The sequence below is a fragment of the Fusarium graminearum genome, chromosome 3 (genome assembly GCF_000240135.3).
Source record: "Fusarium graminearum PH-1 chromosome 3, whole genome shotgun sequence".
Taxonomy (NCBI): Eukaryota; Fungi; Ascomycota; class Sordariomycetes; order Hypocreales; family Nectriaceae; genus Fusarium; species Fusarium graminearum.
Genome location: NC_026476.1, coordinates 1,794,834 through 1,812,824, shown reverse-complemented (window position 1 = coordinate 1,812,824; position 17,991 = coordinate 1,794,834). Strand labels below are relative to the sequence as shown.

Sequence of the window (17,991 nt, the reverse complement as noted above, 5' to 3'; positions counted from 1 at the left end):
GTAGGTATGTAGGAGAGACGTCAGATGATGGGATGTACCTTGTATCTCCATGTTACCTTGACGGAGGAGAGAAGCTGATGTTGGTTTATGGTCATATGTATATCCATGATGAATGAGAGACGGATCCTGGCCTTTCTGCATGTGAGAAAACTAAATGGGCCGTATATTCAGTTGAGACTCAATCCAACAGATCCACCTGATCCCCGTTGTAGTTTTGTAGACATGCCCTTGTTTACGAGTACGGACAGTAACAAGATAGAGACAAGTCAAGATTTGATGTCGGTTGATAGGCACTGAGAGAAGAACATTACTGCTCGGAACAGGTTAATCATGATTGGATTGTTGGCTGATGTAGATCAGTGGTTGATTTTGTTGCCGCATTTGAACTCTCTACACACACACGTTGTGAGTATCCATGTCAAACCGTTTTATGTCATTGGTAACTTCAACGCCAAAATGATCAAAGTTGGAGGCAGACTTTGCCTAATTGATCAACCTAAAGCTTTTCTTCAGGCTACGTTTCTACAGTATCCCGCGCATCCCACACCTGTTATCGTCTGCCACACCCACTCCCCAGTCGTTGTGGCATCCAATTATGTATTTAATTGCATTTATTTTATCGTATATCGCCGGACAAGGGACCTTGTGTACTAGACTATTAATGTACTTTGGTGATGTGATATGATAGAATGTTTTGTTTTAGTCTTTGGCCATGGCCTCTTTTTTAGAGTTTAGACTCTAGTCTTGGTAGGTCAAAGCATTTCAACTACTATCTACAACGCATCACTTAGTTCAGTCAAAGCACAGCACAGCACAGCACAGCTTCAACGGCTAGATAGGTAGACAATGATACCTTGTGATTACTTGCATGCTCCTTATCCAAGGCAATTCAAACACCTAAACTGTCTGTAGTGCCTCTACTGTGCCGCCGCGGGTGTAATTCCTACCGCCCAGCCGCCTCTCATGACCCCTGCGATGCATGTTTCTCAATCCCATCATTTTGTTAGCAGCCCCTCGTTGGTTTGATTTATGGGAATTGTTCAAGTAAGCAATCCCTATGAATTACGAATACACACAAATCAATGCCCAGGTACACTGACCACCTACAACACATGCCCACAGTTGTATGCAATATGCAGTGTGCCGACCAGTTCCTCTGGCGTGCTACGTACTGCACTGTACTCACTGTAGGTAACTTACACGCCTGTAGGTAATGGGTGATTTCCAACTGACACGCCCCCTGATGATCCAACACCTTGACCTTGACCTTGAAATATCCATGCCTTATGCATTGTATCTTGTCACTGTAATAAAATCTCTCGCCATCCTCCCCCCCCCCCTCCCGCCTTTCCAGTCGCATAGCATGCCCGTCCCATACAGTACTGACTGATCAAGCAAGGTATTGACTGACTGACTGCCTGATTCTCTTTTTCGTTTATTGGGTTACCTTCTGTACGACTTTTGTGGAGGCTCATTAGGTTATCCATCTTATCTACTACCACCTATCTTCTGATCCTCCTCTTCTTCTTCTCTCTTTCCTTCTTAGTTATTCTCTACTACTTCACCCTCTTTCGGGATTCCACTTCTCCGCAGTTCTCTCTCCTCCCCCCAAACTGCAGCCAGTCTCTTAATTGACACTCGGCGCATTAAACTCGCCCTACTCCATCCATCCTTCGCCTTTGCCGCTTCGGGGTCTAGCCAAGTCGTTCAACTCCCGCGCCCTAAGAGCCCTAAGAGAGGAATTTCTTTGTTTATTTACTCTTCTTTGCCCTACCCGTACAAGGTCCACCCCGTCTTTAGCGGACTGTGGCTTGCGCTCGCCCCATCGCCTACTGTACTTCCCGAGCTCCGAGTCGAGAAATCAACGAGAAGCAGACTACTCTTTGCTCTCCTCAACCAATCCCTGCTCTCCAAGACCAGCTTTAGAAGAATCGCGGGAATATTCATTCACTTATTAGTACCTACGTACTACGATCGGACAAGACCCTAGACAGGGCTTTCGGACCGGGTTGGAGTCAAATCCTCGTAAGAAGCACCTACATACATAAACGACTTTGCAGCGCACGCTTCAATTCCGTCTTCCGCGCAACCTCTCTAGCCTCTAGCTTACCTAGCTTCCACTCCTCCCCGCCGCACTACCCGGTCGCTCCATTATTCCCAGGAGGACCCCAGTCTCCGTCCGCTCTGAGTCCATCCCCTGTCGACAACACGGACTTGCAACTGCAACTTTTTTCCTTCTGGATGCTCTGAAGTGGACTTATCAGAGCCCGAGCAAGCCTCTCAAAAACATCCATCTCTCCTCTACCACATCTTCGTCCTCTTCCGGGTTTCTATCGCTGTTGGTTCTGGTCTTTTCATCTTCTACCAACTCGGCCAACCTTCATCACACGCCCGCCAGGTGCCATTCTTAGTGGACCCATCTAACCCATCAAGAAACCAGACCAACTCGAATCATCCACCAATTCGTCTGAACCAACCGACGTTGGCTCCTCATCTTATTAAACCATCCTGTACACGGCATCCGTCCTTTGCTTCACATCTTCGACCTTTGGTTTATCTTGCTCCAGGTCCATAGTTGTCCATCTGCATCAACGCACGTATATTATACCTGCGCAAAGAGAGTTTCATATCATAACGACGCCTACGACGATTACGAACATCACGACAATAGAACAGGACTACTGCCAGTCTTGACTACTACTGCATTATCATAACCTTTGTCTTTGTCGAAAGCTTACGGTGCTTGATTTACTAAATCAGTAATTGTCTGCCATCCACGAATTGGGTCCAGACCCAGCCAGAACACGAAACGTTGCCGATCATCCTGCGATTATTTGCCACAAGACCCCGACACCTTCTCATTCCCCAAACTGATCCCATCCTACCGTCATACCTTTCTGCAAGCACACAGCTTCTCAGCTCCAATTCCAACTCAATCCATCACCGAATTTCTGTCCGACAGTTGGGGAGTCGGGTGAACACCACCTGGCCCCTTACACCTCAGCCAACACGGCTCCACCGACCGAATTAGAATCTTGCGACATGGCCATGGATGCTCTTAAAAATCTTGTGAATAACGTCCCGGACTGGCTCCAGCGCCTTGACGATCTCAGCGGCCAGATCGACCGACGACAGGCCGAGCTGGCCGCTGTTGCTGCAGCGGAAGGAAAGAGCCCAAAGGCAAAGTCCCTTCGCAACAAGGGCTCAACTGAATCACTGAAGCCCAAAGATGACCCTCCGGTAGTCCACGCTGATGCTCCCGCCGACGAGGACATACCCCAAGATGCCACAGCGCAAACACCAACCAAGACCTCCGATCCACCAAAGGTCCATACACCGAGCCCAGCCTCCATTCGTCAGCAACAAGAAATCATCAAGACAGCACAAGCCAGGGCACGAGCTCAGGTTAGGAAGAAGCCCAAGTCCCCTTCCATGATGTCGAACGAAGACACTCCCGCCGCTTACCGAACAAGAAGCATGATCATTGTCTATTATGATAGCTATGTCCAGGGCTTCTTTGACGAACTTGTGCGATTCGTCTCATCTAGTCGCAACCTCATGCGCAAGGCCAAGATGGCTGCACGGGTTGCCCAGATCAAGAAGTTGGCCGAGCAAGACGTGTCAGAAGATGGCAGCAACGATGACGCACTCCCATCACTACGATATATGAGCAGCAGACGATTCGGCCCCATGTCAATAGCGCGGCCCGGTGCTGGTGACCAGCCACCCGACGCATACGACAACCTCGACAAAGGCCTTGAATTTGTACAGAGCTTGTGTGAGCACGGCGCTCATCAGTTCCTACGTGATGGAGACTGCAATGATGAAATTAGCAAGGTGCAAAAGCGGCTCGCCGAGGTGCTTGAGATGGCTAAGACAGAAATGGAGCGCGTTCAGCGCGAAGAGCCCGAACTGGCCAAGGAGACAGGCGAAATGGGCAAGATCCGAACACGGCGACCCATTAGCATGCGTCGCGAAATGTCGGCTGGCCTAAAAGAAGGCAGCCCAACACCTACTAAAGAGGAGAACAAACTGGAATCCGCAAAGTTGGAGGCTGCCGACCCCACCCCAGCACCGGATCCTATGGCGCCCATGGCGGTGGATCCAAACATCATGGAGGCCGACGAGGGTATTGATGTTGAGATGGAGATTCCTAAGCTTCAATATCGATCAACCCGGGCGATGCGCAGCCGCGGTCCATAGAGTGGACGCGAGTTGTGCGCCTGGGCTATTATTCATTGAGCGTCACAACACAACTCATGTTGTCTACATTGCTTTCAGCACCATTCATGTTGTTTTTATAGCAATTGTCACACATCCATATCTTGGCGTAACGGAACTGGGAGAGAAAGAAGAAAGCGTTGAGAGAAAACTTGGCTGGGATTTTATTTTGGGTTTATGTTCCATTGCTTGGAAGCAGAGAAAACCATCCTTGCATCTTTCGTTATATATCTTGTCATGAAGCATTGGCATTGCACTTCAAAAGAAGTATGATTTCTCTCCCTTGTTTAGCTGGTTGTCAGTCACATATGTCTTGCTCACTTGGGAGCTTTGTTCTTTTTCCACACACAAAAAGATGGACCATTCATAGCGTCGGGGTTGTTGCATGCTCTTTATCGAAATACTATGGGGTTTCAAGAGGGATTTTGTCGATTCATCTAGTACCTGTTTTCGTGCTCACATCTCTTGTTTCATATAGCTTCTTTTTATTTTAGGTTATGGTCATGAACACCGGGAACGTTTAAAAAGAAGAGATCGCCTGGACTGTGATCTATTACAATTTGTTTAATATTATCATACATTCTCAGTCGTATACTTACTCAATACTATACTGCGTAACTATACATGTGTGTTTAAATTGAGAAAAAGCTCTCCACGATGTATCCTTGTGTTGTCTTTGAACTTTAGGTTGAAGATATTCAATGGGGCAAGTTCTCAATAGTGTGTGGGCCTAGCAGCTAGCCGACCGCGTGCTCATGTACACACACGGACTGCCACCGTATGACGTCCCTGTGGCTCCCACCTCAGCCATCACTTCTACTTCTACCTCTTTATCAACAACTGCATCGTATTGCTTCTTCGTCACCCGCAACATACCGAGTTGAAACACTAAAACTTACGATACACTATTCCGACAGCTTACTTTACGGACTTGTCACATCCAAAATGACGACGGCTTCATGCGCAGCTGACCGATAGCTTCCACCATCTTGTTAGGCCCCCGCCAAACCATGGGTCAAGGGTTCTCGCTCGCGACGCCGTCCGTCGGTTCTGCGGGTATCGACATCTCTGAACTGAGTGATGTGCAATATGAGAAGAGTATCGGAAACGCGAGGTTCATGAAGACCATCCGTGGTCGTCACGAGAATGGTCTAGTACTCGTCAAACTCCTTGTAAAGCCGTACCCGGAGGTCAAGCTAGAAAAGTACAAGAAACAGATCATCGGTAAGTCCAAGAAACTCCGGAAGGCTGGGAAACTACTGACCGTAACCAGAGCAGCATAAAGCGATAGCAGACGTTCCCAACGCCCTCGGATTTCAGCGCATCATCGAGACCGAATCCAACGGTTACCTTGTCCGCCAGTTCCTTTACAGCTCGCTCTACGACCGCCTCAGCACTCGACCGTTCCTGGAAGATATCGAGAAGAAATGGCTGGCCTTCCAGCTCCTCTGCGCTCTACGTGATTGCCATGCGCGAGATGTCTATCACGGTGATATCAAAGCGCAGAATGTCCTCGTGACGTCCTGGAACTGGCTATATCTTTCGGATTTCTCATCCGCTTACAAGCCTGTTATGCTACCCGACGACAACCCAGCTAATTTCTCCTATTTCTTCGATACGTCTGGTCGCCGCACATGTTATATCGCCCCCGAACGATTTTACGCCTCTGGAGAGGCACCGCCGCAGAAGGCAAAGATGACATGGGCAATGGACATCTTCAGTGCTGGCTGTGTAATCGCGCAAATGTTTCTAGAGTCGGAGATGTTTAGTCTTGCTCAGCTGTACAAGTACCGTCGTGGCGAGTACGACCCTGTCATCACGCATCTGAGCGTTATTGCAGATAAGGATATCGCCGACATGATAGCACACATGATTCAGCTTGACCCGGAGAAACGATACTCGGCTGAACAATACCTTGATTTCTGGAAAGGCAAAGTGTTTCCGCATTACTTCTACAATTTTCTGCACCAATACATGGGGCTCATAACCGATCCATCGTCAGGCAACAACCCCATGTCAGGTGCTTCGAAGAATCTTGGAGAAGCCGATGAGCGAATCGACCGCGTGTTCTACGACTTCGATAAAATATCATATTTTCTCGGCTACCAGCTCGAGAAGCGAACATCGCAGGAGTTTAAACCATCTTCCAGGCTAAGCCTCTCACATTTCCCTGTACGACTCAATATACCGAACCACAACCATACGGTGTCAGCTGCTTTAGAACCACCTGAAGACGATGGGACATTGATATTCTTGACACTTATTGTTTCTCAACTGAGAAATACCGCACGCGCGTCTTCCAGAATCCGCGCATGCGACGTGCTTCTTGCCTTCTCAGAAAGGCTTACTGACGAAGCCAAGCTGGACAGAGTACTGCCGTATCTGATGACGCTTCTCGTACCATACGAGACAGACCTAGTGCTAATTGCTGCTATCCGAACCATTACTCAACTTCTGGAGCTTGTGAAGATGGTGACGCCCATCAACTCCCATGTTCTGGTAGAATATGTGTTGCCTCGTATGGAAATAGCACTGAGCTCTCGTGTGAGGACGCCCAGTCCACTAGTCAGAGCAGCATATGCTTCTTGTCTGGGAAGCCTCGCGACGACTGCTCAGCGTTTCCTCAATATGGCGTCGAGTCTTCGTCCTGACGGCTCAATACCTATCTCAGACCCCGAGGTCGAACCGGGTGCAGATGCCAAGGCGAATTTCGAAAGTGTTTTTGACAATGCTGGCCGGCAACTCTTTGAAGTCCTTGAGAGCCACACCAAGCAGCTGGTTGAAGACTCTGATAATTCGGTTCGAAGAGCATTTCTGGCCTCGGTGCCCGAATTGTGCTACTTCTTCGACGATCATTCGAACGATGTCCTCCTTACTCACCTTAATACGTATCTCAATGATCGTGACTGGACACTAAAATGTGCCTTTTTCGATACAATCGTGGGCATCGCAATCTTCGTTGGAAGCACAAGCTTGGAGGAGTTCATGCTACCTTTGATGATCCAAGCTTTGGCTGATACTGAGGAGAATGTAGTACAGGCGGCACTTCACTCGCTCGCTCAGTTAGCCAGACTAGGTTTGCTGTCGAAACCCAAGATTTGGGAACTGGTTGACCTCATCAGCCGATTCACCATGCACCCAAACCTTTGGATACGGGAGTCAGCAGCAGAATTCTTGTCAGAGTCGGCGCGATTTTTGGAACCTGCTGATGTAAGGTGCAATTTGATGCCTCTTGTAAAGCCGTTCCTGAAAATAGAGGTTCTGTCTGACTTCCAAGAACTCACTATCCTTGATGCGCTCAAGAGACCCCTAACGAGAAACGTCTTCGACCAAGCAATCACATGGGCTTTGAAAACAGAGCGCGGTGTTTATTGGAAGCCACTGCAACAGCTGAAGCCACTGCTGTTCGGTTACAAGGGGTCCGCATCAAGTCGATCTTCCCGAGAATTGGCGCAAGGCTCCATGGGACGAGTAGCTCGCAATGATGAAGACGAGCAGTGGGTGGCGAAGCTCAGAAACCTTGGACTAAAACACGAGGATGAGTTGAAGCTCGACGCTCTGCGGGAATTCATCTGGCGCCTTAGTAAGATGAAGGCACGGGATGCTTCAACCGCAGACGGTAGCACATCTAACGGGGTGGTATCTCTAAAGACTTTGGGGGTCAATCCCCAAACTGTGTTCTTTAACGATGCGCCCCTCCGTGACCCCAAGGCAGTTGTGGACCTCGAGCGACCTGAAGAGCCATATACCATTGCAGATGCTCTCTTAGACGCTTCAATGACCATTGATGACTCGACAGGTGGAAAGAGGAAGGCTAACACTAACCGCCGGGTACAAAGTGTTGGGCCGCGCTCATCAGGTCGTTTCCTTTCGCCGACTACTGCCGCCCGAACACATTCTAGAACAGCATCAGCATCGCATGCAGGATACACAGGTGACGATGGATCCACTCAGGAGTCATCGTTATCTAGAAGTGGGATTCGGCATCAGGCAAGCGCGCTGAGCTTACTTGACCGCAAAGACAAAAACAAATCAATTGCACAAACTGGTACTACTGACACCAATGCATTTGGTGAAGTTGAAGGACCCTTTGCCCAAGCCTCAGCGGAACAATTGACATCTTCTAATGGCAAAGAAGGAGATACTGTACGGCCCCGAGTCTCAAAGCACAGTTACGAAGGAAACGACCCAAATATTCAGAGAATGCTAGACAACATGTATGTGGATAATTTCCCTCGTGATGTTATCGAGTTCGGACCTATTATCACGCCTATCAAGAGAAGTAAGGCAAGCCGTGTCAGCATTCAACCTCGAGAGGAGCCTTGGAAACCCGAAGGTCAGCTTGTCGCAACTTTTGCCGAACACAAGAGCGCTGTCAATAGAGTGCTGCCATCGCCTGATCATGTCTTCTTTATAACAGGTGGCGACGACGGCACCGTGAGAGTTTGGGATACAGCCCGACTCGAGCGCAATATTACACACCGCTCTCGCCAAGTCCATAAGCATGGTGATAACACACAAGTCGTTGCTCTCTGTTTCGTTGAAAACTCGCATTGTTTTGTGAGCTGCGCATCTGATGGCAGTGTGCACGTGGTCAAGGTTGACACAGCCTCTGCTAGTGGTGTGGTCAGGTATGGTAAGCTGCGTGTTCTGCGTGAGTATCAGCTACCAGATGGCGAGTTCGCGGTATGGTGCGAGCACTTCAGACAAGAATCAAACTCGGTCCTCATCGTCGCTACGAATCGTTCGAGGATCCTCGGTCTCGATTTGAGAACCATGGACCTCCTTTACACTCTCGAGAACCCAGTACACCATGGAACGCCTACTTGTTTCTGTGTGGACCGAAAGCGAAACTGGCTTTGCGTGGGTACTTCTCATGGAGTAGTCGACCTTTGGGACTTGCGTTTCAAGATGAGACTTAAGGGTTGGGGTCTACCAGGCAAAGGATCGATCTACAGGATTTGCATACATCCTACTAAGGGTCGTGGTAAGTGGGTCTGTATTTCTGGAGGAACCGGCCAAGGTGAAGTCACGGTCTGGGATCTGGAGAAGACTGTCTGCCGAGAGATCTACAGGGCCGGGGGCAGCAAGGACGGCCTAAAGGGGTATGAGGCATGGGATGTCGATGAAGACAAAAGAGAAGGGATGCTTGGGCGATATGCTACCGATATCGAACCGAGCGAAACAGCGAACGCCGATCGAGGAGTTCGTGCTATGGTTGTTGGCACCGCAACTGTTGATGATTCGAGAGATGTTAGACACGCTTTCATCGTGACTGGTGGCTCGGATAAGAGATTGCGGTTTTGGGATCTTTCACGGATGGAGAGCTCTTTCATCTACAGCGGCCTCACACCAGACCAAGCTAAGCCAACCTACACGACATCACACCCCACAACGGCGCTGGCACTGAACATGGAGCGATTTCCTCGACAAGCGCCAACAGCTCCTAATGCGGGCTCTGGATCCAAGGCTAAATCCGCAAGTGCGCGACCGCCAAGATCGACAGTTATTTCCCTCCAACAGCAGCAACTGTTGCAGTCACACATGGATTCTATTTTGGATGTGGCGTTGTTGGAGTTTCCCTACACCATGAGTGTATCGGTGGATCGAATGGGTGTCATGTTTGTGTTTCAGTAGAGCCGGGATGCAATTAGAAACGTCCCGCTAAAGTTTATCGAGAAACCAAGAGCAATCACTCTCTAGTTGGCAGGCATACATACACCGGAGTTCTAGATAGAGTAATGAATTGACACCTGATTCTGTATGAACGTATTGGAAATAAGGAGATTGCCATGGCTGCGCACACGACAATATGTCTAGACTATCTTAGACTCGATGCATCATTTATGTGGTGTAGTTGTAGCACAAGCACATATACATACTCATTGTTCATCATGCCTTCATACCTAATTATGCAGATAGAAACAACCTGCATTTGTGTACACTGAATTAAAAGACTTTGAATTGTTAACGCTGGACATCCGTGTACATTCAATCATGTAAGTCGTTCAGACATCTGTTGTGGCTGAACTCCGGACGCCACATTTGAGCTACCGCCACACATGACACCAAAATTTCCCCATCCGCCTTGTCGAGATCATCAGCCTTGCCATACATATATCGACACCACCGACATTCCACACGCATCAGCTTTCCCGAACCTGCGATTTCGAGCCCATAAAGAAGCGGCTATAATAAAAATACATATCTTCATCCCGAGGTAACAGCCCCAGATCCAAGATGCGGCTCACCGCCGACCTCATCCGGGATTCCCTATCCTACCTCAATCCTCTGAAGGAGCGAGAGCTTGATCTCCGAGGTGCGTTTTGAAAAGAGCAGATGCTACACTTTTTGATCTTTAGAGAGCGCAGAGTTGATACAATCGTCTTTGCGGCGTAACAGGACACCGAATTCCAGCGATTGAGAACTTGGGTGTTGCTGGCGTAAGTTTTAGCTCCCTCAATCCTCTGCGGCTTGCACAGTTGCTAATAAATGGACGTGTTTAGCCTCACGATGCCATCGACTTCACCGATAACGACATTCAAGTACTGGGAAACTTTCCCCTGTCGCCGCGCATAACCACCCTTCTCCTCGCGCGAAACCGAGTCTCGAGCATCCAGCCCTCTCTGGCCAAGGCCATCCCGAACCTTGCCAACCTCGTGCTATCGTCGAACAACCTCGTCGAGCTCGCGGATCTCGACGCGCTAGCGTCGTTCCCCCGATTGACGCACTTGGTTCTGTCAGATAACCCCGTTTCTAAGAAAGAGGTGAGTCTGAAATGCGACACTGGATAACGACTCTTTACTGATTGCGCGGTGTAGAACTACCGATACTGGGTTCTCTGGAAATGCCCTTCTGTACGATTTCTCGACTTCGTCAAGGTGAAGGAGTCTGAGCGGGAGCAAGCTCGCGAACTGTTTGGAACTGAGGAAGAGCCAACTGCTTTGGCTGCCAAGGTTCGTACTATTTTGTTCGACAGCAAACTGGCCACCCCGAAACTAACAATTGTGCAGATCCAAGGTATCAAGACCACCAACTTCAGCACCTCCGCCGACGGCTCGGAAGCGCCCTCCAAGCTTTCACGAATAAAGCTCACCGATGCCGAGAAGAAGCGACTGCAGGAACGCATCAAGAAGGCGACCAGTCTGCAGGAGATCATTGCACTGGAGAAGGAGCTCAACGAGGGACGTCTGCCCTCTGGCATTCATGGAGATGCCATGGAGGAATAATACTTCGCATGTATGGAGTTAGGCAACTAGCCGTGAAGGATATGGATGGGGTTTACAGAAAATATCATGATTATTCGTCTTTGAGGATATATATCCTCCTGCAATGACTACTTTAGTTGATGCCACCACTTCTCCCAACTTGTGCTCTGGCGTCTCTGGTGATTTTATCAACACAGCGTTGAGCTAGACTGTTTTCCCACCCTTCGCCCCATTCTCATTGTCACTGTTCATTACGACTTGTAACTAGCCTGACATGGTCACATCTCCGTCCCGGTTCACGCCACTCGCCTGTCGTACTTCCAGTTCCATTTGTGAGTTGGGGTTGTCTTGGTCGTCGTTGAGATGCGCGGAAGCACCCATTGAGTTGCCGTTGACGTGAGGCTTCTTAGCGCCGTTCGCCACAGGAAAGTTGATAGTCTGGTCGTTGCTGTTATCACCTTGAAGACGTGCTTGTGTCGCCTTGGCGGCGGCCTTGATGTGCTTGTAGGGAACCGTCTTTGGCACGGTGTCTTCGAGAAACTCGAGGTTATCATGATGTGCGACAGCAGAGGCTAACAGAGTTAATGAGAGCGTTGATGGAAAGAAGAGAGGAGTAGACATACCAACATCCTTGTATTGGATGTTTCGACGGGGCTTGCGGTCTAGCTTGGCTTGCTTGTGTGATTCTTCTGCCAGATGCTGGACAAACATCTCCTATATAGTGTGAGCACGGAGCCAACAGGGTAAGGGAGACAAAGCATACGGCAGCGAGAGTTATCACGAAAGCTGCATTGTTGGAGCAGAGGGCGATCTCGGGATCTTGTGCAATAATCTTCTTGACTCTTGAGACTGAGTCGGTGTTAGGTCGTGACCGTTTAAGCTTGGTGGATGGACTTACGCGGAAGTTGGTTTTGTCCTGTAGGCTCCTTGCGAGGAGGAATAGCTGTAGTGTTGTAAGGCATGGTGGTTGATGGATGTATTATTTGGTGTAAGAGTATGAGTCTGTGAGTGTCAGAATATTTGAGCCTGGTAGCTTTGATATTGGTCCGTGGTAGAGGTTAAAGTTGGAGATACAGGGGTACAATAGAGGGAGGTGATGGTATGGAGAATGACGGAGTCAAATAAAAGTTTATTTGATACCAAAGCCTTTAATGAGCTGAATCTCGGCATGATATCGAACAATAGTAGAGCCTGGGCCACTAAACTTACCTCAATTGCTTAAATTATGCAGTTCAATAACCAGAGACAATATCAGGGGCTAGGTGGCGCTGGAGTCTTTAACGGTTGAATAAAGGCCAATAAGAGGGTGAGAATTAAGAACGACTATTGTTCTTCTTAGACTCGGTACCGGTAAGAATCGACGTTGAATGCTGTATATGGAATTGTCATCCAAAAAGGTCAAGGCATATGCAAAGATAGTTGTATGAGACGCGACGCTGCAACCACTAAACGCGGTTTTTGTGGCTAAAGCTTAAGCCACATATTGGTATCAGTCAGCCTCCCTGTTGCGACCATTCCATTGTACCTATGACACTTTCCATAGAACAACCTTTGCAAAAGAGAATTCTCTGAAAAGAAACAACACTTCCGTTCACCTTGAAAGCATCCTTAACCCCTCGATCCCTCGGTTCCGAGTTGTGCGACTTCAGAACCACCCGCCGAGCGACAATGGTCGCCTTGCCCGAGCCATGAACGTGCGACAATCATCTTTCAGCTTGGCCCCTCCTGGACCCGAGAGACGTCCCTCCGTAGTATCACGCCTGTCGTCCGTCTTTTCCAATGCAGATCGAGAAGCGGGGACCACTACATCTACAGGGGCGGGCCTCATAGAGGAGGAGATTGCCGAGATTAAGAGATATGAAGTGAGTCGGACATGCGCCAGATGTACCGTCTCCACGCTAACCAATGGGCTAGGACTTTACAACAATAGGTATGCGCGCATTCCACGACCGATCACGGATGACGATCCTCAATACTAATAACGTACGTGGCAGACTGGGTCCAAGACGCCGCTCGCGAGCAAGCAAAGCGTAAGGTGCGGAGGAAGCAAGCAGCGGGCCTCTACGACAAAGGACAACCTGGCTGGCGATATCAGCTATGGAAGAGTTATGATGCGGCGCAAGCCTGGATTGTGGTTACCATCATTGGTGTTGCGATTGGTTTGAATGCGGCGCTTCTGAACATCATCACAGAATGGCTCTCTGATGTCAAGATGGGTTACTGCGAGACTGGGTTTTATTTGAACGAGAACTTTTGCTGTTGGGGAGAAGGGAATGGTACACTATTTTCCTTGCAATATGTTATTCCACGACACTAACAGGAGACAGGATGCGATCAATGGCACAGGTGGACTGGTTTCGAGCCTTTCAATTATTTCGTATACCTTGTCTTTGCGGTAAGTTATCTTTTTCCCCATTGCGCCAGCATCTAACGAGATAGACCATATTTGCCTGTGTCGCTGGCACGTTGGTCAAGTCGTTTGCACCATATGCTGCTGGGTCTGGTATTTCCGAGATCAAGTGTATTATTGCCGGATTCGTTATGAAAGGTTTCCTTGGCTGGTGGACTTTGATCATCAAATCTATCTGCCTACCTCTGGCCATCGCATCTGGCCTGTCGGTTGGTAAAGAAGGTCCCAGTGTGCACTACGCTGTGTGTACTGGAAATGTTATCTCTCGGCTATTCGACAAGTATAAGCGCAATGCTTCCAAGACTAGGGAGTTCTTGAGTGCTTCGGCCGCTGCTGGTGTCGCTGTTGCTTTTGGCAGTCCTATTGGCGGCGTCCTCTTCTCTCTTGAGGAGATGTCTAACCAGTTTCCTCTCAAGACCCTTTGGCGCAGTTATTTCTGCGCCTTGGTAGCAACGGCTGTTCTTGCTGCTATGAACCCCTTCCGAACCGGTCAGCTGGTCATGTTCCAAGTCGAGTATAAAAACGACTGGCATTTCTTTGAGTTACTTTTCTATGTCTTGATCGGTATCTTTGGAGGACTCTATGGAGCGTTTGTGATCAAGTGGAATTTGAGGGTTCAGTCCTTCCGCAAGAGGTATTTGAAGGATTATGCTGTCCTCGAGGCAACTCTATTAGCAGCTGGTACTGCCATTATTGCTTACCCCAACGCTTTTCTGAGGATCGACATGACGGAGAGTATGGAGATGCTTTTCTCCGAGTGCGGCCATGGAGAATCGTACCATGGCCTCTGCGAGCCTAGCAAGCGGTGGTGGAACATTACCTCACTGTTCCTAGCTACTTTCCTGCGACTATTCCTTGTCATTCTGTCTTATGGATGCAAGGTCCCGGCTGGCATCTTTGTTCCTTCCATGGCGGTTGGCGCATCCTTTGGAAGAATGGTTGGTATTATTGTCCAAGCTATTCACGAGGCCAATCCTACCAGCGTCTTCTTCTCCGCATGCAAGCCAGACGAGCCTTGTATCACGCCCGGCACATACGCCCTACTTGGTGCCGCCGCCGCGCTGAGCGGCATCATGCATATCACCATTTCTGTGGTGGTTATTATGTTTGAGCTTACTGGTGCTCTCAATTACATTCTCCCAACAATGATTGTTGTCGGTGTCACCAAGGCCGTCAGTGAGTTGTTTGGCAAGGGAGGCATTGCTGATAGGATGATATGGTTCAGCGGGATGCCGTTCCTCGACAGTAAAGAGGAACATAATTTTGGCGTACCCGTTTCAGCAGTCATGAGGACCTCGGTTGTATCGATGCCCGTTCATGGGCTGACCCTAGGCGAAGTCCAGCGTCTTCTTGCTGACGACAGATATCAAGGCTTCCCCGTAGTGGAAGATAAGCACACCAAGGTTCTTATCGGCTACATCGGCAGCATAGAATTGCGCTATGCCATCGACAAGATGAGTCGAACATCACCTTTGTCCGAGACGTCAAGGTGTACGTTTGCACCATCATCGTCAAACCTATCAACTACGTCGCTTCATGGCGACTCATCGCATTCCTCGACCCTCGACTTCAGCAGATATGTCGACTCAACACCAGTCACAGCTCATCCAAGATTACCCCTGGAAACCGTCATGGAACTGTTTCAAAAGATCGGCCCTCGTGTTATCCTCATAGAATACCATGGCAAGCTCACTGGTCTTGTGACAGTCAAAGATTGCCTGAGGTATCAGTTCAAGGTTGAAGCAGCCGAGAACCCCAAGGATAACCACCGCATGGAAGAAGGACAAGAACAATTATGGAACCTCCTCCTTAGGGCCGGCAACTGGTTCTCTTGCAGAGTTTCGAGATACTCTGGGGGCCGGATACGCTTGAGTAGCAGCTCTGGTGATGAACGACCCCTGGGTAGAGGGCAGATCCTGGATGGTGACGAAGAAGTGCTGGACGAAGGCGTCGAGCTGGAGAGCCGGCGATAGATGTACGATTTTGTGCTTATCAGCTTGTGATATTTAAACTATAGAGATGCGCATGATATGCTGGCGTTTTGGGCCTTGAATCTATTTTTATGTAGCCAAACAGTTCTACTAAATCAAATAAGCTACGTATATTTACTCGCATCATGTCTAGGTCTGCAAGCATTGCTGGCCTGCCTGCCTGCCAAGTGATACTATCGTGTCCTCTCGTCTGACACTCGTCCCAAATCAATGATATCTTCGTCTTCGTCTTCATCCCTCCTCTGCTCTTCTTCATCTTCAGTTGGAATGGGTACATAACTTGGCCCCTCAGCCACGGCAGCAGCACCAGCATCCTTAGTCTCATCCTTTCGTCCTACAATAACATTTCCTGCAACAAGGAGTGCGGCACCAGCCCACCACAGCGGCGGTAGAACCTCTGAGAAGATTAAAGCGCCCAGAACAGCAGTGACCATAAAGTTGGTTGAAGTGTTCAGGATGGATACCTGTGTAGTAGATGTGCCGCGTGCAAGAGCTTTTGTGAAGAGTGTCCACATCTAAGACAGTGAGTAGATGTGCTATAGCGGTTGTGATTTAGGAAGACGACTTACCACACCATTAAATGTAAGGTTGAGAACAAAGAATGACTATCAGAGTTAGTAAAATATTAGTTAGGAGCTGAAAGTTAAACTTACACCTCGAACTAGATATTCGATAATATCCTTATGAGAAGAGAGGCCGATGAGGCTAGCAATACCATTGGATAGATTCGTGGTAAGTTGTGTCGTTGTCCTGAAGTGATGTTTAGCTACTAAGTCTCATACTGCCAATGTAAAATGTCCTCTCCATTTGTGATGTATTCGATATCTTCAAGACTTACAATTTGGCAAAGACACCATTGAACGCTGCACAAGCACCGCTAGCAACAGCAAAGAACATCCATTGCGACCGTAGACTCCAATTACTAGGCATTGGCATTGTAGAAGCTGATTTGCCCTTCAGAGAAGAAGGAGGAGAGGTTCCAGGTTCAGAAGCTACTGCTGTTGCGGCTGTTTGGCGTTTACGAACCATGATTACCGGACAGTTCGGAAGCTTTGGCTTGGTGATGAGATCGCAACGGCCCCTGATGATGATGGTTGAGGGACTTGGCAGGCTTGTTAGAGGCTGGGAAGTGGTCTTTTAGTGGGGGACAGGCCCCGGTTGAGAGGCGCTTCAAGGAACAAGCCTTATCACTCAAATCCGGGGAAATGAATAAAGAATGCTGCATGCGGCTTTAGGATTAGAGCTTAATCAATGAAGAAATAAATTAATCAAATATCATCATGTCATTCTTAGGTATTTCTGTCTTAACAATGCGTCCAACGAGCCTGTCTTTGCGTGTGCTGAGCTCCGTATCTTATGCCACCACCACCAATATTGCGTCCATGTTGTTAAAAGAGAATAGCCATATCCGAGACGCCACCCAATGCTAATAAACCAATCTTTCAGTAGTTGCCCAATCTTTGACTGCTGTATACCCGCATTCTCGTAGCTCATGATCGGTGGTCGTTGGACGTGAGATTTGTTAATCTCATTGTTGCTTTTTGCCCTTCCGAGTATTGCTTCGTTTTCCACCATTACTCATCGGCATATCCTATTGTCCTTCGCCAGGCTTCTTGGCATTGCAGCTGACAATCTTGACCTTGTTCGCCGTGATAGACTGACTTCCGCTATCCATCTTGAATGTCACGTTCTTTATTAGGAAAGTCCAGACTTCATCGCAGAATCGGTACGTATCGAGGCTTCCCTGTGCGGGCAATGATGGTAAGTACTGTTTTAGACACGAGCGCCGAGCACTAGAGCTGTGTGCTTACCTTGAACTGAAGACGGGCCTTGACGTTCTTCTGTAGCGCCTCGGTGATGGCTTGATCAAAGTTGCCCAAGATCTTCATGGCGAGCTGGGGGTTGATGCGCTCTTCACTAATGAGATCATCGAGCGTGTCTGTCAGAGCAAGACCGATGCTGGAAGGGACCATGTTAGTTAAGCTATCGCAAAGCAGCGTACGGCGGTGTCGCAATACCTGCTTCGTCGGTAAAGCTCGTAGAAAGACTGCGCTCCGGTAGCCATGATATCGGTTTGAATTTGCGGGTATGAAAATAATTCTAGTTAATCAATTGTTAATTCGGCTTCAGATGGTTAAGTGTTTGTCAAAGGCAAGGTTCA

General features: G+C 48.8%; 7 protein-coding genes across 7 annotated transcripts; 4 read left to right on the top strand and 3 right to left on the bottom strand.

Moving 5' to 3' along the window:
- The first annotated feature begins 2,786 nt into the window (after positions 1-2,786).
- FGSG_05307 (uncharacterized protein) lies at positions 2,787-4,784 on the top strand. Its single transcript, XM_011325517.1, has one exon. It carries the CDS (start codon positions 3,043-3,045, stop codon positions 4,201-4,203), a length of 1,161 nt encoding a protein of 386 aa, XP_011323819.1. The 5' UTR covers positions 2,787-3,042; the 3' UTR covers positions 4,204-4,784.
- A 447-nt stretch (positions 4,785-5,231) lies between these two features.
- On the top strand, positions 5,232-9,858 carry FGSG_05306 (uncharacterized protein; the record flags this gene model as incomplete). Its single annotated transcript, XM_011325516.1, has 2 exons — positions 5,232-5,445; positions 5,495-9,858. 2 exons carry the CDS (start codon positions 5,232-5,234, stop codon positions 9,856-9,858), a joined length of 4,578 nt encoding a protein of 1,525 aa, XP_011323818.1.
- Positions 9,859-10,461: 603 nt separating this feature from the next.
- On the top strand, positions 10,462-11,450 carry FGSG_05305 (U2 small nuclear ribonucleoprotein A'; the record flags this gene model as incomplete). The annotated part of the gene is made up of 5 exons (XM_011325515.1): positions 10,462-10,540; positions 10,624-10,664; positions 10,728-10,988; positions 11,043-11,177; positions 11,235-11,450. The coding sequence occupies 5 exons, from the start codon at positions 10,462-10,464 to the stop codon at positions 11,448-11,450; spliced, it is 732 nt and encodes a 243-aa protein (XP_011323817.1).
- A 158-nt stretch (positions 11,451-11,608) lies between these two features.
- Positions 11,609-12,405, bottom strand: FGSG_05304 (uncharacterized protein). The gene is made up of 4 exons (XM_011325514.1): positions 12,328-12,405; positions 12,193-12,278; positions 12,053-12,143; positions 11,609-12,001 (listed from the first exon to the last, which is right to left on the bottom strand). Exons 1-4 carry the CDS (start codon positions 12,389-12,391, stop codon positions 11,694-11,696), a joined length of 549 nt encoding a protein of 182 aa, XP_011323816.1. The 5' UTR covers positions 12,392-12,405; the 3' UTR covers positions 11,609-11,693.
- A 712-nt stretch (positions 12,406-13,117) lies between these two features.
- On the top strand, positions 13,118-15,812 carry FGSG_05303 (uncharacterized protein; the record flags this gene model as incomplete). The annotated part of the gene is made up of 5 exons (XM_011325513.1): positions 13,118-13,291; positions 13,344-13,359; positions 13,424-13,705; positions 13,757-13,824; positions 13,905-15,812. 5 exons carry the CDS (start codon positions 13,118-13,120, stop codon positions 15,810-15,812), a joined length of 2,448 nt encoding a protein of 815 aa, XP_011323815.1.
- A 191-nt stretch (positions 15,813-16,003) lies between these two features.
- Positions 16,004-16,859, bottom strand: FGSG_05302 (uncharacterized protein; the record flags this gene model as incomplete). Its single annotated transcript, XM_011325512.1, has 3 exons — positions 16,004-16,345; positions 16,484-16,580; positions 16,669-16,859. 3 exons carry the CDS (start codon positions 16,857-16,859, stop codon positions 16,004-16,006), a joined length of 630 nt encoding a protein of 209 aa, XP_011323814.1.
- Positions 16,860-17,183: 324 nt separating this feature from the next.
- Positions 17,184-17,895, bottom strand: FGSG_05301 (uncharacterized protein; the record flags this gene model as incomplete). The annotated part of the gene is made up of 3 exons (XM_011325511.1): positions 17,184-17,574; positions 17,642-17,789; positions 17,849-17,895. The coding sequence occupies 3 exons, from the start codon at positions 17,893-17,895 to the stop codon at positions 17,422-17,424; spliced, it is 348 nt and encodes a 115-aa protein (XP_011323813.1). The 3' UTR covers positions 17,184-17,421.
- Between the last annotated feature and the right edge of the window lie 96 nt (positions 17,896-17,991).

What these genes read in the sequence shown, in the direction of transcription:
- FGSG_05304 (XM_011325514.1), bottom strand. Translation starts at nt 12,391, where the DNA reads ATGCCTTACAACACTACAGCTATTCCTCCTCGCAAGGAGCCTACAGGA. An exon ending in AGGACAAAACCAACTTCCGC is followed by an intron (nt 12,279 to 12,327) that starts GTAAGTCCATCC and finishes ACACCGACTCAG; the next exon opens with TCTCAAGAGTCAAGAAGATT. An exon ending in TCGTGATAACTCTCGCTGCC is followed by an intron (nt 12,144 to 12,192) that starts GTATGCTTTGTC and finishes CACACTATATAG; the next exon opens with GAGATGTTTGTCCAGCATCT.
- FGSG_05307 (XM_011325517.1), top strand. Translation starts at nt 3,043, where the DNA reads ATGGCCATGGATGCTCTTAAAAATCTTGTGAATAACGTCCCGGACTGG.